General features: G+C 35.3%; 2 protein-coding genes across 36 annotated transcripts; both read right to left on the bottom strand.

The window, feature by feature from the left end:
• Positions 1-1,108: 1,108 nt before the first annotated feature.
• On the bottom strand, positions 1,109-12,547 carry CYTC6A (Cytochrome c). 9 transcript variants are annotated; one of them, XM_082886158.1, is made up of 9 exons: positions 12,411-12,547; positions 12,198-12,321; positions 3,550-3,647; positions 3,429-3,460; positions 3,007-3,070; positions 2,821-2,929; positions 1,922-1,977; positions 1,657-1,722; positions 1,109-1,574 (listed from the first exon to the last, which is right to left on the bottom strand). In XM_082886158.1, exons 1-7 carry the CDS (start codon positions 12,468-12,470, stop codon positions 1,946-1,948), a joined length of 519 nt encoding a protein of 172 aa, XP_082742284.1. In that variant the 5' UTR covers positions 12,471-12,547; the 3' UTR covers positions 1,109-1,574; positions 1,657-1,722; positions 1,922-1,945. The 9 variants fall into 9 exon arrangements, with proteins under 9 accessions (XP_082742284.1, XP_082742282.1, XP_082742281.1 ...); XM_082886153.1 differs by lacking the exon at positions 1,922-1,977 and adding an exon at positions 2,257-2,636 and having other exon boundaries at positions 1,261-1,574; XM_082886154.1 differs by adding an exon at positions 2,257-2,636 and having other exon boundaries at positions 1,495-1,722.
• A 1,337-nt stretch (positions 12,548-13,884) lies between these two features.
• Positions 13,885-21,232, bottom strand: LOC114265891 (protein NARROW LEAF 1). Of its 27 annotated transcripts, none has more exons than XM_082886135.1 (8): positions 20,978-21,232; positions 19,946-20,027; positions 19,664-19,806; positions 18,918-19,421; positions 17,581-17,724; positions 16,880-17,120; positions 15,314-15,814; positions 13,885-14,641 (listed from the first exon to the last, which is right to left on the bottom strand). In XM_082886135.1, the coding sequence occupies exons 4-8, from the start codon at positions 19,410-19,412 to the stop codon at positions 14,217-14,219; spliced, it is 1,806 nt and encodes a 601-aa protein (XP_082742261.1). In that variant the 5' UTR covers positions 19,413-19,421; positions 19,664-19,806; positions 19,946-20,027; positions 20,978-21,232; the 3' UTR covers positions 13,885-14,216. The 27 variants fall into 27 exon arrangements, with proteins under 27 accessions (XP_082742261.1, XP_082742271.1, XP_082742253.1 ...); XM_082886145.1 differs by having other exon boundaries at positions 18,918-19,418; XM_082886127.1 differs by having other exon boundaries at positions 18,918-19,413.
• Between the last annotated feature and the right edge of the window lie 5,067 nt (positions 21,233-26,299).

The following is a 26,299-nucleotide window of genomic DNA, read 5'->3' as shown; positions in this document are numbered from 1 at the left end:
GTTACAGACTAATTAAATACTTATAATGGTATATTTTATGAAAGTAAAAGTTCTATTTTTGCAAAAAATTAAAAGATAAAAATTAATAAATAATCAATACATTTCGTAATGTTGATTTTTATTTATTTTATATAAAGAATTATAAATCCAGAACAATTGACAAATATATAATATTTATAGCAATAGTACTGAAATGATACACTGAAGTGCACTGGTATCTTCTTTTTTCTTTTCTTTTTTTCATAAGCTGATTAGTATTATATTAACAACATTGATATGGATCCAAAAAATAATTAAACTTGATTTAATCTCCAACATAATATGTCCTTTCAAATAAAAGGGAATTTGTCTATAATAATACAGGTGTTAGAAGAAATGGATTGACAGTTGAATTTGGTTGCCAACAACCCACGTGAGCTTTGACGACTTAAACCCCTGCCAAGTCTGTTTTAAGCACATCATAAACAAATCAAAAACATAGTCTTCAGGCAGGTTGTGAAATGAGCATGATGATAGTGACTGGAACAGTTTGATGGACACTTTGAACAAGGAAATTTAGAATTAAGGTAATAAGGTTGCTGCTATAGTTATATTAATTTTCAACTTCTTTGGTGAAATGATTTTAATGAATCTAATTTTTTTATCGGTATGAGATTATAAACAAATATGATAAGAATCACATCAAATCAGACACTCATGATCCAACAACACACATCTAAAAGCTTAATAACCAACACAAGAAAGAGTTCTTCTTGATAAGAAACAAACAACTCAAAGCGCAATCACTTTGTGCAAAATATGTCGAAAGTTATTTATGTACCTAATCTACCTCTCCTTGATCTATGGAGTGGGGGGCCTAAGGTCAGCGTACTTTAGATATTCCAACTTAGTGGTTCAATGAAACCACTGGGGTTAGCTCAATGATCAAAACTCATGTTCCTCACTAAGGAGGTTACAAGTTCAACCCCATCCCAGTCTCCCCACACAAAAAAAAAAAAAAACTTGTTAGTTTGTGATGGCTAATATCTAGCACAACAAATAGGAAAGGCAATAGTAAAGATGACCAAACTTCAAATCGTATTACCAAAAGTATCATACAAAAAACATGTAGTCCAATTTGAAATTTACTTGTGTTCATTAAAATAGATAAGCTGATTAAAGGCATAAAAGAGTCAAAGAAAGAAAGGAAGAAAAAGACTTGAATGAAAGCTAAAGAAAGTAAAGCTCAATCATCAAACAATGCAGAATAGTTGGAGCAAATTGTATCTGAAACAAAGTTATTTATAGCAATGAATAATTCAGAACCAGAATAATTCACAAATGTTACCTCAACATTCCCATCTCCATTCTGCTACAATGGTTCCAAACCTTCTGCTTAGCATCCTTGATTCTCTAGAACCCCCAAGTATTAACTTTTGTTGACTTCAATCCATATCAGCATAACTGCGATAGGTGCTCTGTTCTCATCCCATCAGCAAAAATCCAAGATTTCCCTCTCTTAAAAATTTCATTCAATTAGGATCCCAGTGGTATGGACCCAAAAGTCTGTTTTACATGTTCAAGAAATGTTCAACCTGAAATGTTTATATTCCTTTACATGAAAGAAATTATAAACTTGTGTCGGAGAGTGAGTGTGTGTGTGTGTGAGTCCCTAACCTCAGAAGATGCTGATAATTTTAGATATTTGAGAATACAATACTGCATGATAATCCAAGCTGATCCCTTCAAACGGCAACAAACATTAATTAATTCAAATGGCCGTATCCTATGTTGAACAGAGGGTGTGTGTTTCAAGTGTACAAAAAAAAGTTCAAACTAAAGGTCTTTTGACTACATAAAACATCTACCAGTTATTGCAAAGAAATATTGATATACCGATAATACGTAAAAGAAAGATAACAAATCCAATAGAGCAACTGACCTATCTGTAACCTGTCTCCGCATATCATAAATTTTGATCTATCCATAACTTGTCTCCTGATATCATAAGTTTTCTTAATATTTGAATTTCTAAAATTGTTGTGAAGAACAGAAATTAGGATGCTTGTCCATTTTGCAAGTTCCATGAGGTTATGGTACATAGCTCTAGCCTTAATGGTTTAGTTTGTTTAAAAGGTGTTTATCTTATGCATCAGTCTAAAATTAGGAGTTTCTCATCAATTTAAAATAAGAGTTTGCTATTAAGGGAATTTACTAGACCAATCATAACACAATGAATGATAGTTAAAAACTGAAACCACATTGTTTCCAACTTACCATAGAGTTTATCCAATGGCATCATGATGACTGTCAAATCTTCCGGGTGTACTGAACATCTAATTGCTATAGAAAGCACAATGTTTGTAGCCATAAGAATTTGGGGAAATTGCAAATCAGTGGAAAGAACTGAAAGTAATTATAGAAAGTTGGAGGTGCAAGTGGAGTATGTGTTCTGGCGCAAGGCTACAGTTTTCATCTGCACTAGAGCACAGGACCGCTTGCACCACCACCTTTTTACAATTATTTTCACTTTGTTCCACTGATTTGAAATTCACCCAAAATATTTTGAGGTCAACCAAACATACCATTCTCATTACCAGGGATGCAACTTGATTTTCTACAATCAGAGATCCTGATTTTGATGCTTACTAGCTCATCTGATAGAAAGAATAGCATTTATGAAAGGCCTCTACACAATATGTTTTCATAGTTGTGACAACTCTGAACTTAAAACACGTAAATGTTCTTGCTAGCGTGAGTTACCATTATCAATAACAGAAGCAAACCTTCAAAAAAAATCACATGAGAATTAATCTGTGTTACTTTCTATGTTTGGCCAACCTTGTTCAGCCTGTGACTTTACAAATTCAGCCAACAGTTTGATCTCCTCTTCTTGTAGACGGGCTCCAAATGTGCATTGGCCCCTCGGTGTACAGTTCTCACCAAAGCCCTGTAGAAAACAAATATGTTATCTTCAACCACATAGACAATCCATCGTAAATATGGAAATTTCTGCAGAAACCATACCGGCATTCTTCCTTTGCCATAGTAAGTAACACGAAAAATTTCCTCTTCTGTGTCAACTTCATTTCTGCATTCGTATCAAGTATTCCTCAGCAGATGTCACAAAAGATAAGAGCATAGTCCCCTATATAGTAATTATTTGCCAAAACTGTGACATTATTGTGTGTTTGGGCAAGCATTTGATACCCAAAATCAATCAAGTAGTTAACTGTGATAACCAGAATAATTGGATTCTCCCTCTCTCAACAGGCCCTTGTTAGGGTACCATTTGGGACTAAACTGTTTAGGGAACCACAGGCAAAACTCTCCCGTTCCCAAGGTTACAGGACTTTGATATACCCCAAAAAATGTCATGCACTCAGGATAGGCAATTAAACTAATTACTACACTGTAAGCAATACATGACTGAGTTTGTGCTAAATTACCTCTGTAGATCTTTCAAAAAGAGTGTTGCACCCTAGGAAGAAAGGAAGCTGTGGATTAGAGAAGAAGTAACATGTTTGCAATGTTTGTCATCTGGGATTTTATGAGTTAAGGGACTCTCACTGGCTGTATTATGTTTCCACCTCCATCATGACAACCAATGCAAGATCGACCGAACAATGTGGCTCCTCTTTGTATATCAATGGCTTGTCCTAGTGACACTGCAACATTGAAATAAGACAGAAAAATTTTATAAAAATAAAAAGGCAAAACTTGGATTCCAAGTTATACGAGCAGCATTAATAAAAGGGAACCTTCTGTTAGCATATTATATTAGCCGAAAGTGTTAGCATATTTTATTAGCCGAAAGTTACACTAGGGTCTGTAATCATTTTATGCCCTCAAGGATCATCTTGTAATTGTGTTTCTTGTAAACCCTAATCTTCATTTATAAATAGAGGGTGATATTCTATCATACCCCAAGCTGGTTACCCAAGCTTCATGGTATCAAAGCTTCAACTCTAGGGTTAGGATTCAAAACATACCTAGTTGGATCATCTGCTGGGTCGATCTTCAGCCACCGTCGTCATTCTGCTTCGTCTTCGTCTCCGTCTCAGTTTCCTCAGCTCGTCGATCAGCTCCTCAGCTCGTCGATCTCAGCTCCTCCAACGGTTCGTCGCTCCTCTCCATCGCCCTCGTCGTCCTCTGTTGTCTTCGTCACTCATCCCTCATTTCATTTACTTAAGCATTTATTTCCTTCTAGTTTCGCAAATCATCATGTGTCTGACTTTCTTTGTGAGTCTTGTCAACTTGGAAAACAACATAGAGCTTCTTTTGCTCCTAGTTTGAATAAAAGCTTCGTTCCTTTTTCATTAATACATTCTGATGTTTGGGGTCCCTCTCGTGTTCTGTCTGTGAAAGGTCATCGCTGGTTTGCTACATTTATTGATGATTTTTCTCGTGCTACTTGGGTGTATCTCATGAAAGATAAGAGTGAGGTTTTCTCTGTGTTTCGCACTTTTCATAAGATGATTTGTACTCAGTTTGGGGCCACTATCAAAATATTTCGTTCTGATAATGGCGGGGAATACATAGCTTCTGGGTTAGGACAATATTTCTCTACTCATGGCATTATCCAATAGACCTCTTGCACCAATACCCCTCAACAAAATGGGGTGGCCGAACGCAAGAATCGGCATTTTCTTGACATGGCTCGGTGCATGTGTTTTTTTATGCATGTGCCTCGGCCCTATTGGGGCGACGCTGTTCTCACCGCTGCCCATCTTATTAATCGTCTCCCTACCCAGGTCTTGAACAAACAGGCTCCGCTTCACGTCCTCCTCGGTTCTCCGTCCTTATTTTCTATTCCCTATGAAGCACGGACACAGACACGGATACGGATACGGACACGGACACGGACACGGTACACGGCAATTTTCAAAAAATGGGGACACGGACACGGCGGGGGACACGGCGAATTTTATTTTATTTATTTTATATATTTTTATGTGTTATGTAGATTCATATTACATTCATCCTAAATTAAAATTAACAAATACTAACATAATAACATTAATTGAATAAACATAACCATTACATTTAAACAAATTAATAGATCATCCATTCACAAAAAATTCACAAAAAAGTCATAATAAACGATAACAAGAACTAAGACGAGAAGGGGAAAACATTCAACATCCAACAATATTTTTCACAAAAGTACTAAATAAGAGAGGCAAAAGATTAAAAAAATAAAAATAAATTAAATTAAAAAAAATAAAAATAAAAATAGCCCTGCCGTGTCCCCGCCGTGTCCCATGCCGTGTCCCCATATGGACACGCGTGTCCCCGCCGTGTCCCTGCCGTGTCCCCTGCAAAAAAATCATTAAATTAAAGGGACACGCCATCTGGCGTGTCCCATACGTGTCCCCAGCGTGTCCCCGTGTCCCCGGCGTGTCCCCGTGTCGGACACCGCCACGGCACTAATTTTGAAGTGTCCATGCTTCATAGTCTATTCCTCCAAAAATATTTGGTTGTGTCTGTTTTGTCCATGATCACTTAAACCCACTAAACCTAACCCACTACTACCTACCACACACACTCACCTCCTCACCTAACCTACCACTACCACCTCCACTTCATCCCCTACCACTTCACCTACTACCTTCTTCTCTTCTATATATTTGATCATTGTAAACATAACAAAATATCAATATACACAACAATCTTGTAATACAATCAATCAATAATATCAATAGATACATTTATTCTGTATTTCTCTCTTCATACATTGAATTTATCATGGTATCAGAGTGGGTTTAGAACCTAATATTTTCGCTTCCCCGGCGGGCGGCAACCTCACCTTAGCCGCCCGCCGGACCTCAATCTAGTCCACTAAAATTCCCTACACATACCCCCATTCGGTTCCCCACTCCTCCTTTTTTTATTTTTATTTTATGTTATGTTTTTACTTTATTCCCCCACTCTCACCACACCCCACTCTCTTCTTTTATTTAAACATATCAAACCCTCTCTCCACTCCTTCTTTTTTATTATTTTTATTATGCACATACTCAGACTCCACGTGCTCTTTGACCTTTTTTTTTTATCAACCCTTCCACCCACACCCACATATATAAAACACACAAAAAAAAAAAAAAAAAAAAAAAAACAACAACAACACAAACAAAAGAAGAAGACGGACTGCACACCAAACTCATTTTATTCATGTCGGGGCTCACCCCGCTCACCATTTTACACCAAAAAAAAAAAAAAAAAAAAAAAAAAAAAACCACAAACGACACAACCACACCCACAGTGGGATTTTTCTTTTCCCTTCTCTACTCTACTGCAGGTCTCTTCTTCTTACTTTTATCTTGGGTGTCCCGTGCCAGTCCGGCCTCCGTGTTTTCCACGCCACCGAGCACGTTCACTCCCCCATACTCCTCCACTGCAGCATATGGCGGACCTCCAAATCGAAACATAACGGTGGCCTTCCGCTTCAGCTCCTTGTTTTCTGCCCTTAGCACGCTTATCTCTGCTCGCACATCCTTATACATGCGTTGGAGCAGAGCCAGTTGGGCGTTTAATTGCTGCACCTCATTTGTCCTACTCTGCAGCCGGTGCGACAAGTTTGTGACCGCCGTCATGGACTCCACACATGCCTTCAAAGTATACTGATTCGCCTCCACATCCGTTTGCACTGCCATTTTTTGCTCCACCGACTGCATCGGAAAGTTCAACGGAGCAAACCCAGTGGTGTTTGGTTGAGGTTCACGGGACACCGCACCCGTTATCTCTCTTGTTGACTCGTTGAGGTCGGGAAAGAGAGTCAGCAGACCACGGGACGACGAAGCCATTTTCTCTCGCAACAGAGTGTTACAGACTCTCTCTCTCAGCACAACAGTGTTACAGCCTCTCTCTCTCAGCACAACGCAGAGTTTTACAGAGGCTTTCGCAGGTTTTTTGCTTCTGCCTCGGCCTCCGGCTCTGTCTTGGTTAAATAGCCGAGGCAGCCACGCGCATCGCGCGCCTCTTGACGCCAGACAAACGGGCACGCCAGCCAAGGCACTCACGTGCCTCGCCATCATTTTGGCACGCCTTTTGATGAATCGGGCACGCCTTTTGATGGCACGCCTTTTGAGGGTGCGGGCACACCTTTTGAGGGCACGACTTTTGTGGGCTCGATATCTACATCCATGTATATCTTTTGGGCAGCCAATATACACACTCATACAGTGTCTTCTACACCGGTCAGCTTTATCAATCCCTTTTCAACCTCAAATAGGTTTTTCTCTTCACACCTATTTGAGTTTGAGGGGGGGTTATACACAGTATCATGTTCAAGCCACCTCATGGCGCACTCCCTAAGTCGCCCCCTTGGTGCACCACCACAACTTGCTACAACGGTCCGACATGACCCCGTAAACTGTCCCGACATTGATTCCGGTCAGCTTCTACATCGGTCCGACATGACCCCGTAAACTGTCTTCTACACCGGTCCGACATGACCCCGTAAACTGTCTTCTACGCCGGTCCAACATGACCCCATAAACTGTCTTCTACAACGGTCTGACACGACCACACAGTGTCTGCTACAACGGTCCGACATGACCCCGTAAACTGTCTGCTACAACGGTCCGACATGACCCCGTAAACTGTCCTGCTACATCGGTCCGACATGACCCCGTAAACTGTCTTCTACAACGGTCCGACATGACCCCGTAAACTGTCCTGCTACAACGGTCCGACATGACCTCGTAAACTGTCTTCTACATCTGACACGACCACACAGTGTCTGCTTCAACGGTCCGACATGACCCCGTAAACTGTCTGCTACAACGGTCTGACACGACCATACCGTGTCTCCTATCCTGTTTTATTTTATTTATCAGTTTATTTTTCTGTTTTGTAACTCTCTCCAAACTCAAGTTGGTTTGTGTCTAACCTCCTTGAGTTTGAGGGGGGCTGTTAAACCCACTAAACCTAACCCACTACTACCTACCACACACACTCACCTCCTCACCTAACCTACCACTACCACCTCCACTTCATCCCCTACCACTTCACCTACTACCTTCTTCTCTTCTATATATTTGATCATTGTAAACATAACAAAATATCAATATACACAACAATCTTGTAATACAATCAATCAATAATATCAATAGATACATTTGTAAGCTGTAAAGAGCTCACCCACTACCACCTTCAGCTTTGACAGACGCCTTTGTATTATTTTAATGTATATTTGTATGCTTTCGGTGCTTCAGTATTCCAATCGTCTCCCTCTCCTCTCTATAAAGAGAGAGGGCTCATTCTCTTGTATTTACACACAAACATAATAACAGATAGTGATTATACAAAAAAAAAAAAAAAATGTTAAACCCACTAAACCTAACCCACTACTACCTACCACACACACTCACCTCCTCACCTAACCTACCACTACCACCTCCACTTCATCCCCTACCACTTCACCTTCTACCTTCTTCTCTTCTATATATTTGATCATTGTAAACATAACAAAATATCAATATACACAACAATCTTGTAATACAATCAATCAATAATATCAATAGATACATTTATTCTGTATTTCTCTCTTCATACATTGAATTTATCAATCACTCTCCTTCTCGTGGTAAGTTGGACCCTCGCTCCCTCAAGTGTGTTTTCCTTGGTTACTCTCCTACTCAAAAGGGGTATAAATGTTACCACCCTTCTTCTCGTAAGTGGTTTGTGTCCATGGATGTCACTTTCTTTGAGTCCCAGTCCTATTTCTTGTCCTCTCCGGTGTCACCGTCCTCATTTCCGGGAGAGCCTTGGTGTGAAGTGAGTCCTGTGCCTCCTATGGTGGAACCAGTTGTTCTTGCACCACCCTCTACTACTGTGCTTCCTATGGTGGACCTAGTTGTTCTTGCACCCCCCTCTTCTACTGGGACTATAGAACCCACTGTCACCAAGAATAAGGACGGGCATATTTACGTCCGGGACATAGACAGAAAACAAGTTAACTGGATACACGGGACCGTCTCTGCTACTCCACTGCCATCTCCTGCTTCTGATAAGAGTCTAGGTAACTTTGAATCTCTTGAGTCCATTGATCTTGATGTTCCTATTGCCAAGAGGAAGGGTGTGAGATCTTGTACTCAACATCCTATCTCACAGTTTGTATCATACTCTCATTTGTCATCCTCATATAGAACGTTTGTGTCCAATATTTCCTCTGTTAGCATTCCTAACCATTTTCAGGATGCTCTTGCTACCTCTGAGTGGAAACTAGCCATGATTGAGGAAATGAAAGCACTTAGGAAGAATGGCACTTGGGAATTAACTGAGTTACCTACGGGCAAACGACCTGTGGGATGTAAATGGGTATATACTGTGAAACACAAAGCAGATGGGTCTATTGAGCGTTACAAGGCAAGACTTGTGGCAAAAGGGTTTACTCAGACATATGGCATTGATTATCAGGAGACTTTCGCACCCGTGGCTAAAATGAATTCAATCAGAGTACTTCTCTCTCTAGCAGCTAATCTAGATTGACCGCTTTATCAGTTTGATGTCAAGAATGCTTTTCTCCATGGTGACCTCGAAGAAGAAGTATATATGGACATTCCTCCGGGTTTTGAGGATCATCAAACAGAAGGCAAAGTATGCAAACTTCGGAAGTCATTATATGGTCTCAAACAGTCTCCAAGGGCTTGGTTTGAGAGATTCACTCAGGCTATGGTTAAATATGGCTTCAAACAAAGTCAGGCAGATCACACATTGTTTGTGAAACATTCCTCACGCGGTAAGACTACAACACTTATTGTTTATGTAGATGACATAGTTCTTACAGGCAATGATAGTGGGGAAATACCTCTGTTGAAGAAATATTTAGCTCAAGAGTTTGAAATCAAAGACTTGGGAAGCTTGAATTATTTTCTGGGAATTGAAGTTGCTCGCTCTAAGGATGGGATATTTATCTCACAAAGAAAATATGTGCTTGACCTGTTGAAAGAAACTGGGATGCTTGGCTGCAAGGCATGTGCCACCCCACTGGAACCCAATCAGAAATTGGGGGATGATGAAGGAGGAGAAGTTGTGGATAGGGGGAGCTATCAACGATTAGTGGGTAAGCTCATTTACCTATCTCACTCCCGTCCTGATATTGCTGTTGCTGTCAGTGTAGTTAGTCAGTTTATGCATGCTCCTCATCAGATTCACTTTGAGGCTGTCATGAGAATCTTGAGGTATTTGAAGTCTGCTCCTGGTAAGGGTCTGCATTTTTCAAAGTATGATCATCTTCGTGTAGAAGCCTATACAGATGCTGACTGGGCTGGGTCAATAACTGATAGGAGATCAACTTCAGGGTATTGCACATTTGTTGGCGGCAACCTAGTTACTTGGAGGAGTAAGAAACAGAATGTGGTTGCCAGGTCAAGTGCAGAAGCTGAGTTTAGAGCTATGGCACAAGGTGTGTGTGAACTTTTATGGATCAAATTATTGTTGAGTGATCTAGGTATTGATCAGACGGACTCCATGCGGTTATACTGTGACAATAAGGCCGCCATCAACATCGCTCACAATCCAGTTCAACATAACAGGACAAAACATGCTGAGATTGATCGCCACTTCATTAAGGAGAAACGCACTAGTGGTACCATTTGTACTCCTTTTGTCCAGTCTAGTGAACAACTTGCTGACATTCTCACCAAGGGGATTGGGAATAAACCATTTTATGAAATATTAGGCAAGCTGGGCATGAGAGATATCTTCGCACCAGCTTGAGGGGGAGTGTTAGCATATTATATTAGCCGAAAGTGTTAGCATATTTTATTAGCCGAAAGTTACACGAGGGTCTGTAATCATTTTATGCCCTCAGGGATCATCTTGTAATTGTGTTTCTTGTAAACCCTAATCTTCATTTATAAATAGGGGGTGATATTCTATCATACCCCAAGCTGGTTACCCAAGCTTCACCTTCAACAAGTTTTTTTCAATATGGGAACTATTTTGTGGGTAAAAATTAAACATATATATCTAAAAAAAAAATTAAAAAAAAAAAGAGACGTGCCAATTCATGTGGCTCCTGGTAAAGCGGAGTCTGGGGAGAACAAAATGTAGCAATAGAAACGTCGGCCTCAAGCAATGACATCATATATTTATGTTTTAAGGCAATACATTCTAAAAAATGAGTGGATATGCAAAAGTGCTGCAAAACGACTTTTAGCTATTACAGAATGGTGATATAAATGGACACAATGTCTCTCTTTGTCTTGGATATACAACTGGAAAAACTATCATCCAATGTTTCACTTGAACATTAGAAGACAATTTTACCCATGGTCCATTCTAATGATGAGCCATAAGACCTCACATGTTAATCATGTATGCAATTTGTACATGCAACAATATATAATATGCAGAGCGCATACATTGGGGACAATTTGAAATACATAATTAATCTCAAATCCCTTCATTTGCAATCCATATATCCATCTACATTAGTTTCGTTTGCTTTAACCTTACTAAAGGTAGGGCTGCAACCGACCCAACCCCACCATTTGGGTGTTTGAGCTCGGTTTGCTGAGAATAAGTCGAGCTAGAGCCGAGCTCAAGTCAAGCTTAAAAAATTGAGTTTGAACTCGGTTTATCAAGTATTTGAGAAACTTGACTGCAAGTATTTAAGAAACTCGAGCTCGAGAATCAAACTTAAATTAATTTTCTTATTAAGAGGAAAAAGAGAAAAATATAAAAGAAATAATTATCTAATAATAAATTTCATCAATAAAATATGTAAATTTACACAATCACCAACCACAAATAGAAAAATAAAATAAAATAATAAAAATTTATTTATACATAATTAAATATATATATATATATATATATATATGTTTTTCAGTTCACGAGTATTATTGAGCCAAGCTGGGGTTTACTCCAACTCAGCTTGATTAAGATCAAGCTCAAACGAGCTCAACTTGAGCTATTCACGAATAACTTGGCTCGGTCCTAACCGAAGGGGATATATATGTGTAATTATTATGTCAAACTTATGAAACAAATTGCATTTTTTTTTTTAATTTCTAATTTAATATTAATTCTACTCGTTCTATAATTATTCTGAACGTTGTACATACACACACAATATATATATATATATATATATACGGTCTCTTCAAAACTAAAATTCAACCAAGAACAAGAAGCAATTGATGATATAATGGCATTGTGGTATTTTTTATGGAAAAGCAAGGGCAAATAAAGCATGTGTGTGTTACCTGGGGGATTGGAGACCGGAGATAAAGCTACAAGTGCCGCCATTAGAGGTGGAACCAAGCTTTTCATCAACTTCACCTCTTCTCTCTGCTTTTGACCAATTCCTCCTCCTTCCTTCACATTTCCCTAATTTTGAACATCCTCTCAAGCTTTATACTGATATCTGTGTCTGTGTCTGTGTATGAGAGAGAGAGAGAGAGAGAGAGAGAGAGTACCATGGTTGGGATGGAATAGGTCCTGCATTTGGAACTTGGCGCAAGGGATAGAAGCTCCATATCTGCGTGTAATGGCTGGTGGGGGGATGGGCATGTAATTTGGATAAATAATTACACTTTACCCCCTCAACTTTTATTCCCTATCATTTTACCCCTTTAAATTAAAAATTACAATATTTAACTCCATTCATCTACTAATTTATTTTAGTTTAGACATAGGAAATTACACTTTACCCCGTTTATGTTTGGTCATTTTTTCACTTTGACCCTTCAAGTTTTTTTTTTTCACTTTAATCCTTCATGTTTCAAGTTCTTCTCATTTTACTCTTAAAACTAATTGCTGTTCAAAATTAGACAGAAAATACCATAATAACTGTTACATAATATAAAAAATATATTATTATATTAGAATTTAAGTTTATATTAGAGGTGTGAGTCATATATAATAAAATATTTTATGTCACATAATTGATAATGTGTCATTTTCTATCTAATTTTTAACAAAAATTAGTTTTAGGAATAAAGTGTGAAAAAACTTAAAACATAAAGGGTCAAAGTGGAAAAAAATAAATTTAAAAGACCAAAGTGAAAAAATGACCAAAAATAAAAGGGGCAAAGTGTAATATACCTTTTAGACATTTATAACCAAAATATCGTTTCAATAAATTACAATTATCTCTTAAACTATCACTCAATATTACTTATATTCTTAACAAAAAAAAATGTTACATTGTGCTACATTTAACTATTAATTTATATCAATATAATATAACTTTCTATTAAGAATTCCTTACATAAATATATAAAAATTTAATATATAATTTACAAATCACATCTCAAATATTATAAAATAATTAAAACAATTTTTTTTTTCCCTTCCAATATCGTACCTAAGGCAGCAGCAAATCTATAGTGCAAGCATCTATGACGGTTGAGGTGGGTAGGACAAATGAAGCAAAGAGAGATAAAATATTGAAAATGATGGAATAACGTTCTTTTAAGTAGTTCACAAAATTTAAGAAAACATACATGTGAATTTACTATCAATTTATGCAACAAAGTGTCAATCAAAGCTTTAGATTGATACAAATTGTTAATTTTATGTAATAAAATGTAAAATTTTTAATTGAAAAATTCTAGGGGATAAATTGTGATTTGTCCCCAGAGTTAAAAGATATTTTCATTATTAAGGTTTAAATTTTAAAAAGTTAAACGATGAGAGCTCAAGTGTAATTTTTAATTTAAGTGCATAAAGTGATAACGAATCATAGTTGAGGGGATTGGGATAAATATAATTTGTTCGGATAATATCTATGTAAATGATAAAGGGGGAAAAGAATGAGAAAATATTTATAATAAGCCCTTCTTTTTTCTTTTATTTTTTTACGTTAAAAGCATTAATTCATGCGTCAATGGAATTCAACCAAAAATATATATATATATATATATATATATATATATATATATGAGAAAATTAAGACTAATTGCTGGTAAAAATATTATTCTTGTCCCACAGTACAAATATGAGTTTATTAGAATAATACAAATAAAATAAGGAAAAATATACATCTTTGTCTTATAAATACTGTACAACTAACATACCTAACCTATAGCTGTAACCCAAATTATGCTAAACAAAAACAAAAACAAAAAAGAAAACCAAACAAAAATAATGTGCTTAATTGGAAGCACGGCACGGGTTCCTCTCTGCAGCTTGAAACTTCTAACAAAATTCAAATTTTGCAACCCCAGAATTTGAACCAGAATGAGAAGGGCACTCTGATAAGCAATACTTCATTTTGCGTTTCAAGTGTCAAATGGAGAATCAGATTGCTTTCTTCGCTTTGGTTCAGACTCACCAAGCTGCAAAGAAACAAAATTCTCTTCATCCAAGCCATTTCTCAACACTGCTAGGTTTCTTGATGCTGTGTTTTGCTGATGATTGTTTTGATGCAGTAAAGATCTTCCGATAAAACTTGGAAGAAACTGGTGCTCTACATTGGGAGACGCTTCAGTACCACTTTCAATGTGAAACTCATCATGCGTGAATTGTGGGATTGTCAGTCCTTGATAGGACTCTCCTTCGGTGGGAACTTGCTGGATGTTTAGCCCAAGAGATTGGAAGTTTTCGCCAATTTTGTCCTTTGGTTGCAGCTGGTCAGGGGGAGATGACTCTCCCACGGTCGAGTCCATGCCCACTGCAGAGGAATTTCTTTGCTCTTGCAGTGCAGCTAGGTCAAAAAATAAAAAAATAAGAAAAGAAATTAGCATAGCAATGGTCAAAGCAAGATAATAGGTACAACAGATAGAAGCACGAACACTACTGAGAGTGGTGTGTCCATATCCAACACTTGCCCGTCAGATGCTTCTCAACATTTGTCGGACATTTCTGATATGTGTTGGACACACATCCAAACATGTTCCGTTATTTTTATAAATAAATAAATAACTCGGTCATGCCTTGGACACTTAGGAGACGTGTCCAATGCTTGAACAAGTGAAACACAATAAAAGTTTGAACAAAATAACTTTTAAGATCTAATGATAAAAAAAAAAGAAATGTAGATTTATAACTATTAATCTATCATACTCTATAAATTCATGTTATGTGGTATAATTTATTACCTTTGAATTAAATATTTATATATATGACACATAATAATAGCACCAAAAGTAAATGAATAGGTAAAACCATATATTTTGAGTGTGTTCCCACACATCGTATTGTGTTTATGTCATGTCATGTGAATGCCCTTCCTTCTTTACTGGTCATTTGTGTTTACTATAATTTCACAAGTTCTACAAACAACATTTCCCAATAGGCAATTCCACTTTGTTCGAAAAGTAAATTACATTCTATATTATAGACAAGCTTGATAATTAGATGGTTTAGAAGAACAAACCTTGAAGGCCTTCATTGGTTGTAATGAGATCAAGTTCAAGGAGGTCAAGAAGGCGCCCTAGGTCAACTCCACTAGTCCAATTCTCCGGGGGTTGGCCAACTTTTAATATCAAACGACCCCGATTAGCTGTCCCGCCCCAAATGATCCCAACAGGGCGTGGTTTTCCCCCATTTTGACCCGTTAAGAGAATAAGGCTTCCACTATCACCTTCAAAGTCAAATGTCTGTTGGTCCTCGCCAACAACAAGAAAGTCAGTAAAGAAACAAATCCCTTTCTCATCATTGTACTCAAGAGCATAAGCCATTATCGTCCCGGTAGTCAATCCAGAGCTTCTTCCAACTTTCACGACTTGTCTGCCAATAAGACTGTTGATTGGAGACTGCAAATCTATGCTATTGACATCGCCAATCTCACCTATGCCTTTCACGGATGTCATTACATTGGATATGTTAAAATCTTCGGCAAAAGGAATGAAAGCCCCATCGGCTCGAACAAATGTTTCTGCAGGATCACCAGATTGTGATGGGCATGTGGGGGGGGTCAGGAAATGATGAGAAATTCAAACTCATTAGCATGTATGTAAATTCAGAGACATTTTCAGCATATTATTTAAGAAGAAAATAAAATCCACCAAGCTTTGATGGAGACAATGTTCTAACAAGAAGAATTACTTCAAATCCAAAGTCCAAACCTAACAATCTTGATGAAATACATAAACCCAACTTAGAGGGCAGCAGTGCTAAAGAAACAATCATCCCTTGCCCTAAAATGATGTACCTATTGGATAACTTGATATACATTGTTAAGCCTATTTCCTAACAGCTTAAGGTTTTGGGAGAATTAGTGATCTAACATAGTGTCAAAACTCAAGTTGAGAGAGGTCTTAGATTCAAGTCGCTCTCTTGGCATTTGATTTTTGGTCTCCATTTAGTTTCTTCTTCTCTATTTGGTTATCTGCTTCTCTTTTCGTTTGTTTCTCTGTTTGTCTCTCCACATGCAAGACGGTATTCACTGTATTTCACTAGCAATTGAAAATAGTGAGATTAATTGAAAAGGTTGCAAATGCCCCGAGGCTTGACTGAGGGTGGTATCAAGTATGACCACGTTCTTTTCCAATAGGGTTGTTTCAAATATGCCAAATCTAAACAAAGTTCGAGTTGGTTTTCACTTTTCACCATAGGCCTTGTAGGTCATAAGGTTATCCAGTTGGTCCATGATTGTTACTTTCAGGAGTAACGATACATGAGCAGAAATTTTAGTAGAGAATTTCTATATAGAATGATGTGGCTTTTTGTGGTCCCTTCATTTTTAAACAAAAGACAGACTATTGTCTTCATAATTGCAAAATACCATTAACACACCATTTTGAATGTGCTTTCTGTATGAACTTTATGTTTGCAAATCATTATTCTAATTTCAGGGGTTGAAGGACCCAAGCAAGCACTACACAACCAGTGAAATAATTTATAATTTGATAACAAGCCTTTCATTGGAAACTGTAACTAATCTGTTGGCATAGATACCGATAGTTCATTAACAATATAAAAAAATAAGGAATTAAATTACCTGGGTTTGTTCCGGCAAATATGCCATACCAAAGATCATCCGTTATGAATGATGTTGCTCTCTCTACAGCACCCAGATAAACCCCAGGTCCAATGCTCGGTGGCAAGGGATGAAACATTTTCTGGTTTGGGTAGTCCAAGTCAACCGCCACATGGCGATTTGTGAGGAAACCGACCTGCTGATTTCCTGTTCGACTCTTTACAATGGCACCCAATGTGCCACATTTTTCTTGGCTCGCAACCTAGACAGACAAGAAGTGATTTCTTTAATTTCAAGATCCAACAACTTAGAAACAACTAACTGGATGTGTGATCAAATGCTCATTAATATATCGAAATTGCAGTAATAAAAGGCCATAAGGACAAAGAAAAGTGCATCAATCCACACCTCGTTCTGGCTAAAACTCATTAAAAAAAAAGAAGAGATTATCATGCTATTAGAGCAGCTAACAGAAAATTTTGATGCAATTATTTCTAAAAAGTTGGTACATATACAACATTAAGAAAGTTATCATCAGGAGGAGTTTTGAGTTCACAAACCGTGAATATGAACGTACAAAACTACATTCAATAAGGCAGTCACCGAACCACAAAACTATTTGTGTTGATTATTGTTGGGGACCAGAAACAAGAGCTCTGTCACAGACCACTTAGAAAAGAAAAATTCAAGAAAAACAAGAAGAAGAAGAAACGGTAGCATACCTGGGAACCAGAACCAATGTATGGATCACTTCCCCGCAAGCAATCTACAAGCACATTATACAATTGTTCTTTTGGAGTTGCTGCCGGTGCACCATAGTAAGAAAATTCTACAACATCAACATCACACCATATGCCACCAGGTCCCTGCTCAATAAATACAGGAGGCATTTGACTTCTAAATACAAAAATTCAATGACAGAATAGAAGAAAGCACGGGTGCGGGTACGAGTACGGTACGGGTACGAGTGCGGGTACGCCGATTCGGCAAAACTCAAAAAAAGTACGATACGGGTACGGCTACGGTACGCCGATATTTTTTTATTTTTTTTTTAAATATAATTTTGATTAAAGGATCCAACCTACAAATTAAAATTAAATATTAAAACTAAAAAAAGAACTACTCATTTTCCTATAATTTAAAACCATTAAGCGTTAAAAATAATATTTGTGAAATCTCTCACTTTGACATGTTATGCACTGTGAATTTGTGATCATAATTTATTTTTAAAATCTTTCTTTTTGCTAATCAATTGCAATTTGCATAATACATAAAATTGCATCATTCCCAACAATTACTAATCAACTAATACAGTATCAATTTTTAATGTTTTGTGCATAAACTTTAAAAGTTTGTTATGATTAAAGATTTTATAAAGAAATTCTAAGAGGATCTAAAACAAAAGCATAATGCATAGTCATACACAGAATTACCCTTTATAGGCCTTGTTATTTTTTTTGGTTCAAATTGCTTTTTAAAAACATTAAAATCATTTGTTGATATGCTTCTACAATTTATACAGACAAACAGGACAACAAAGAAACATCAAAATTACTAATCTGCAAGGGCACCAAAAAAAATAAAAAATAATAATAATAATTGCTAATCTGCAAGGGCAGAAAAAAAAAAAAAAAAAAAAAAAAATGGCCCTGGCGTACCCATGGCGTACCCATGCCGTACCCGTGGCGTACCCATGCCGTACCCGAATAAGCCAAACGTACCGGACCCTCTTTTGCCGTACCCGGTACGCGTATCGCCGTACCGGTACGCGTACCCGCACCCGGTAAGTACCCGGTACTCGTACGGCACTATTTTTGGAGTACCCGTGCTTCATACCTTCTAAAATTTTCCAAGCTTTTTAGTTTCCAAGACACTTAAAAATGTCAGATAGTTCATTACTTTAACCAAATTCAAACCATTGCCACACAAATTACTGTATGTACTTCAACTAGATTTTGAAGGATTTTCAACCACTGCATAACCTAAAATTGAACATGTAGTTTAAAAGAAATCCCTTCAGAAATCAGAAAATGCTAAGAGAAGTGATACGACTCTTAACCTCTAGAGCAGCTGGTAGACATTGTATGCGGCTGAGCCATTGCCTGTGAACTTTCCGAGCAACAAAGACAAGAATAGCTGGTATATCAGTTAAAACACCCTGACGAATCCGAAAACCAATTGCTGTGCCAAGACTGAAATGTCGCAAGATCTTGCTATGGAATGCCCTAATGGTCATCAGTTCAAGCAAGGTAGTAGCTTGCAGCCCCGTAGGCAAACTCCCTACAGTTTCGGGCAAAGCTGCCTTCTGAAGGTTTCCGAAGTAGTTTTCCCTATCTTCAGCTGCATCAGTTAACCTGCTGGAAGTGGGCCATGAGAAGTAGGCTGTGTTGCTCTCAGAATGCTGATTACCTGGCGTGAAAGCTTGTCGTGATGGTGAACTGGATGAAGGTAGATTGAGATGATTGCAGTAGTTCTTTTCCAAACCCAAAGCTGATTCCTCTGATGGCGTTGACCCGGAGTGATGAAATCTTAAATCCAATCTTCCCCTATCCATCCTTCACTACTACATGAAATTAATTAATGTAGTCAAAACATCAAAAGAACATAAAAACAACAGGCTTCAAATACGGAGACTACATTTTGATGTGTTATTCACTACTATCACTACGGGAAATCCAACTGCTTAAGACGACTATAATCTTATTCACACTATTAATAGCCAAAACTATACACTTAATCCATACTATTAGTACATGCACACTCATTTACAAAAAAATAATATTGTAAAATCATCGGATTGAACACCTTAAAATTTTCAAATGGACAACCATTTTACGACATCCAAAATTGGAATGGTGGACGAGAAATATGAGATAGAACACCCATCTATATGAGAGCACAAATTCCAATGCATGTGAGCGAAATGTGGATGTAAATAGAAGCACCCCCTACAGCCAAATCCAGCAATTAACAAAATTATCAAAATACCCCTAACTAAATAAAGTGAATAATAATAAGCCATAAAATCTGTCCGGAAACACTCTAATCTATAAAATATATAAAAAATAAAAAATAACTCAAACTAACCCTAAACATAATTACATAAACCGCCAGTTGTTGTCCTTGTGAAATTGTAAATTCACCCTCTTTCTCCTTCCATGCTCGTCATCTGGGAGCCGGGAGTAATTTGTAACATGGTCAAAATCTTCTTAGATGTAATTAAGGGAAAGAAGAAAGAAGAAGTAAGTTCATTAATCAATAAATAGGAATTCTTAGAGATTATTCAACATACTGTATAAAATCAAAAATATGAAATGGTACTTGAATAATACAAATATGAAAATCTAAGAGATCAGAGAAGGGTCAAATATGGACATAGTTTAGCAGAAGATCAACTGTTCTCCTAATAGAATTTGAATAGAAAAAAATAAAATAAAATTAAAAGGAACAACAAAGGGGGGAGACAGAGAAAAATAGAAAGAAGAAAGAAGAACTAAGCAAGTAGATGAGAGTCATATCAATTTGGTATCCAGAAACTCCATTAAAAGATACCAAAATTGGACCAATCTAGAGGGGGAACTCCTGAGAACTTGCAATCGCAAGAACCAACATTAACCAAAAATGATTGAACAGCACAGCAGCATAGAGCTCAAGATACAAAGCACACTACAAATCATTCAGAAACTATTCCTACCTCTAAATACATAACAAATTGGAGTAAATTTCAATGCAATCAAATTAGTTAACCCATTAGACTTAAATGAAGTGTATCCACCAAGAAAACAATGGAACATTTTGAAAAATAACAAAACCCAGATAAAAGAAAATATAAGTTTCACTGGAGAAACACAAATGAGACTGAAGCAAAGGGACCAAACCGGGCAACTGAAGTTGTGACCTGATTAGCTCTGAGAGAGAGAGAGAGTAAGAAAAACAGTTTTTTTGGCAATAGTTGAGAAACAGATTTGAATTCATATGATTAATAACATTATGAAATGGGTGTCCGCAGAAGTGTTAAAAACAGCTCAAGAATGTAAAGAAAGATTAAATAAATAATCCAAACCCAAATATAATATGAATAAATTTGGGACTTTTGACATAAATTCAGTGAAAACTCACCTATCATCAACAGTAGAGCTGTGCTGTGGATTGAATATTCGGAACAAACCCTAAAAGATTTTCATGCCCAAATACAGAATTCCCCACCAACAATAAAATTCTCTAAATCAAAAACCCATTTTGCCAGTCTGCATAGAAATTAGGATGGTCTCTTAGAGAGAGCAAGAGAGAGAGAGAGAACCATAAGTATCAACTTTCTGTAGTATCTGTTAATAATAAGGAGAATAATAATATGGGTAAGGCTAGCGATTCTAAGTTCATGTTTGATTCACAATATTAATAGCGAAGTATTAATAATTCTATTAAATTAGTATGGTATTTATTATTTAATTGGATTAATATCTATTGGATTAATAATCTCGCCCCATTACTAATAATTCTACAAATTTGTTGGATTAATTATCCATTGGATTAATAATCCTAAATCAAAATGTTAAAACAAACATAGGATAATTGGGCCCACGGATTAATAATCCCAATCCCATACTCTAATCCACCCAATCAAACATGCCATAAAAGTATTAACAAAATTTTTATAAAATGTCTTGTATACGTATGAAATTTTTATGGGACTGATTAGTCTTACATGTATGTATGTAAGATATTTAGTAAAATTTTTGAGATTTTTAACATTTTTTTTTAACAATACACATCCTTTTTTCAATTTTTTTTTAATTATAATATTATTTTAATACGTTTAATTTACTTATGACTTTTTTTTTGAATTTTTTAAAAATTCTTGATATTAAAATATTATAAAATAAAAGACATACGATATTTTCATAATAGCTAAGATCCTTCAAAATTTTTATAGAAAAAATTTAACTTTGAAAAATTTCGTCTAACTTAGAAAAATTTTATCCGATTCAAAGAAATTTCAGCCCCAACACACAGAGAAATTTTATCGAGTAACCTTAACTAATAAAAAAAATCTTGAACATCTCCTATTATACAAAGTTGGAGAAGAATGTTTCATTAATTTTTAATTTTTTTAATTATAATTCAAAAAATATAAAATTATATTATTTTTTCTTTAATTATAAAATTAAGAAATATGTACCATAATCTTGCCTGTATAATAGATGCGTTGTTTCCTACCCTTTTGCTCTCTTTTCCTGTTTGTTGTCCCATCTTTTATTTTCTTTTCCTACAAAATTTAACAGAGGAGAAAAGGCCAGAGAAAAATCATTTCCTTTGGATCCCATCCCATATGATATAAAAATTTTGGTGGGGTATAGGGCCCATCCATATTTGCTCCCCAAAAGTTGCACACTCATCACCAAATAATTCAATTCCCCACCTATCCATATAAGACGGTAGTAATGGGCCATGGATGTTCTTCTAGGGTTTTTAGGATGTAATTTGAGTGGATTTGATTTATGGAGAGTAATTTTAGACTCAATTTAGGTCTCGTTTGGTATTTAATTATAATAATTAAAAAATTAATATAAATTATCATATCAATCTGTGTATCTTTTTATATATATTTTTTTTATAAAAAATTAATTAAAAATTTTTGATTAAAATAATCAATTCATTCCGGACCTTACAGTCCAAAAGATTTGTTCAAACCTAAGGTAATGTTTGACAATGGATTAAAATAGAAAAAAAATTCAAAAGTGAATATAAAATATTAATTTATTAGTTTTTTTTACATGTCTTTTCTTTTTGTAAAAAATTAAACAATTATTAAAGAAATTAATTCACAAACCAATTCTTAGATTCAACTTAATTTTTAGAGATATTTATCAATAAATCCTATCTCACAAACAGTTTTACCGATTGGTCCTAAGGTTATTTCTATTGTTCTGATTAGTCCTATTAGTGGGGAAATATCTTACCAGTTGATCATATTTCCTTTGTTTAGTAATATTGAGTGGTCAATTATATCCTTTCGTGTGTGTGTCACGTGACATACATCATTCCAAGGCAAAAAGCATAAAGAGCCTTAGTGTATTTTGTTGATGTGTGGCACCCATTGTGTGTGTCACGTGACACTCCAAGGCAAAAAGTATAAAGAGCCTTAGTGTACTTTGTTGATGTGTGACACCCATTGTGTGTGTCACGTGATACTCCAAGATAAAAAGTATAAAGAGCCTTAGTATACTTTGTTGATGTGTGACACTCATTGTGCGTGTCATGTGACATATTGTGTGTCACATGACACACCCTCATAAAGAGTCTTGGTGTACTTTGTTGATGTGTGGCACCCATTGTGTGTCACGTGACATATTGTGTGTGTCACTTGACATACCCTCATAAAGAGCATGCATCTAATAACATCCAAATGAGGGCATTAAGGTCCCTCAAAATATCCAAGGACTAAACGGCTTATTAGAAAAAAATTGGGACCAATTAGTTCATAAATTTAACATTTAGAATTTATTGGTAAATCTTCCTAATTTTCACCCGAACTTAATTTTCCAAACTTAACCCGGGCTCCAGTATTGAAATTCAACCACAAACAAAATTTTGTTGATTATCCTAAGTTAATGTATTATATTTTTAAAATAATATATATATATATATATATATATATATATATATATCTTAAAAAATTACAAACATGAAACATAATTAAAGAAAAAAAGAAAAAGATTGAGTTATGTGCACCAAACAATAGGATATATTTTCTTTGGTACACCTCTTAAAAAGTGTATATCATATGCACTTTGTTACTCATTTTTTTTTGTATATATTATGTATATTTGTGACAAATATTATGTAATCTTCTAATAGACTACTACAAAATGCATAATATTATTATAACAATATATAATTTCATTTATAAATCACAAAGTCTCTTTACTCTAAAGCCCCGGATGTTTTCAGAAGTAGAATGGAGGGATTTATAGTGAGGGGATTAAGTAAAATTGTGTTTGTTTTGATGATAGTTGTTAGTGTAGGGATTGTTAAATTATTTTTATATAAAATAATAAAACAAATAAAAAAATACAAAAACATTAAACTTTAATGTTAAAAAAAAAATACCCAACATGTAAAAAATTAAAAAAAATTAAAATTTTTAGAAAAAATAAAACAAATAAAATAATGATTTTTACTTAACAAAAAATATAAAAAAAATAAACATTAATATTCAAAAAAATGCCTAACATGTAAAAAATAAAAATATAAGTAAAAAAAATAAAAAATTTCTAGTTCGGTGGATTATTTTTATAATACCGCCACCACTTCCTCCATTTCAATCCCCCTTTTAAGGCCCAGCCTAATCTCCTCTTCCATCTTAATTCCTTCTCCAAATCTGCAAGCAAACAAAATATTAAATGGCTCTCACCTCTATTATAATCCCATCTCTTCCTCTATACTCCAAAACAACGGGGCCTAAAAGGAGATTCCGTAAACATATGCTACAAAATTACATAACATGTATTAAAAAGGTTCTTGAGAAATGAACCTTAGCTTGTTATATAAATGTAGCATATTACACTTTTACAAATGTAATTTCAATTGTTTCAAATTTCCGTTTGAATGTTTTTACATTGTGTCAATTTAATTCAATTGATAACATCCATTAATAAATTATACAAAATTAAAGATAAAAAAAAAATTATCTATATAAAAGGAAATTTACCATTTTAAATTATATGTCAATCCCTTAATCAGTTTGAAGAGAATGAATTGACCATTTTACTCTCTATAATTTTAAAAAACTAAATTGTCAAAAAATAAAATAAACTTGACATAATTTAAATTGTAATGATCAAATTAGAGATAAATTACATTATTTTTAAGTGTGAAAGCATATGATATCTCTTACATATGAATTGCAACTTCCATTATTTCTCTTTGGAAAATTTTCCCTCAATAGACAATAACACAACCACTTCCATTATTTGTCTCAATAGTCAATAGCACAACCACCTTTGGAAAATTCTCTCACTTTCTCTCTCCAATTCTCATTATCATTTCCATTATCTTCTCCACTTTTATGACTCACATCATCTTCCCTCCCTTTCAATTATCAAATCATGATCACGCGTGGACTCATTCGAACAATTATCATTGGTATAAAGTTATTATTATACATATTGATGGGTATAAATAAAATTATTAAAAATGCAGCATCATACTACTTTTGTCATATTCAAAGCAATTAGATTATTTATAACTTTATTTATTAGCATGATGTTTAAGGATTAATATACTAATATAGTGCATATTCATCACATTTTTTAAATTATATTTTATTTATTTTTTCACATGTCACTATATGTGGACCATCAAGATTGCATGACCTTCTAGATTCAAGGGATAAAAATTTGAAAAAAATTAAAGAAAATCACTAGAAAACAATCATGGCAATACAGTCATCAAACAATAAGATTAAATTGTTGGAATAATTCTCATGTGTACAATTGTAACATATAATAATTGTACCAAATATATTATCAAATTATATTAAAAAAAAATACAAGTTGAATATAACGTAAATTGTTTGGGTTAAACAAAATCAAATCATATTTCGAAAACCCAAAATATTTAGAAAACTTACAAACATATTGTAAAAATTTGAAAACGAAAAACAATTTGAATGAGGCTTGTGTTAAACATAATTTCTTTAAGACAAATGCGTCCCCCGCTACGGTGCTCATGAGTTTTTATTGGTCGTTCGTCTCCTAGGATATAACGATCGAACCTTACAGAAGCAGCACTATCACGGCAAGTCTAGCGAACCTTACTGTGCAGAATTCGTTTACAGAAAAGACAGGGTGCAGAAGGAAAGAAACACGAGATGAATTCTTTATATTTAATGAATGCAATGGGGGTTTATTTATATAGGTGAATTGATGGCTCTTTGAAAGGTCATGGTGACTTTTCAATGAAAAGACACATCTTTTCTGTGAAGAGACACAACTCTTTCATGGAATAGGTGCAAAGAGCAGATAAGACTGTTCTTTCAAACATATTCGAATTCTGAATCAAATCCTGTTTAATTTTGACTCAAAAAATTAACGAATTTATCTAAATAAAATCATATTGTAAATTAAATAAATTTCGTCTTAGAACCATACTCAAATGGTGCACTTTGGAGTCAATTTCTTATTCACCTATTAATAGTTTCCAAACCATTTTTTGAACAATCCCCCACATGAATAAAATGACGGAAAAGTATGTAAGACTTAATGCAGACTCAGAGAATTTAATTGGAAATATTCTGAATAGGGATAAGTAACTTTTGGCTTTGAACCTTCTTTAGTAAAAGACTATCGGACTTATTAGCTAATTAGTAAACATGATGCCTTGAACTGTTCAACCGTTTGTGTAAGCCAAGCTAATAAAATTTACACAGAATATCTCTAA

The sequence above is a fragment of the Camellia sinensis genome, chromosome 9, assembly GCF_055761805.1.
Source record: "Camellia sinensis isolate YWXY chromosome 9, ASM5576180v1, whole genome shotgun sequence".
Lineage (NCBI taxonomy): Eukaryota > Viridiplantae > Streptophyta > Magnoliopsida > Ericales > Theaceae > Camellia > Camellia sinensis.
The sequence above is the reverse complement of the archived record's forward strand: the minus strand, read 5'-3'. Positions and strand labels throughout refer to the sequence as shown.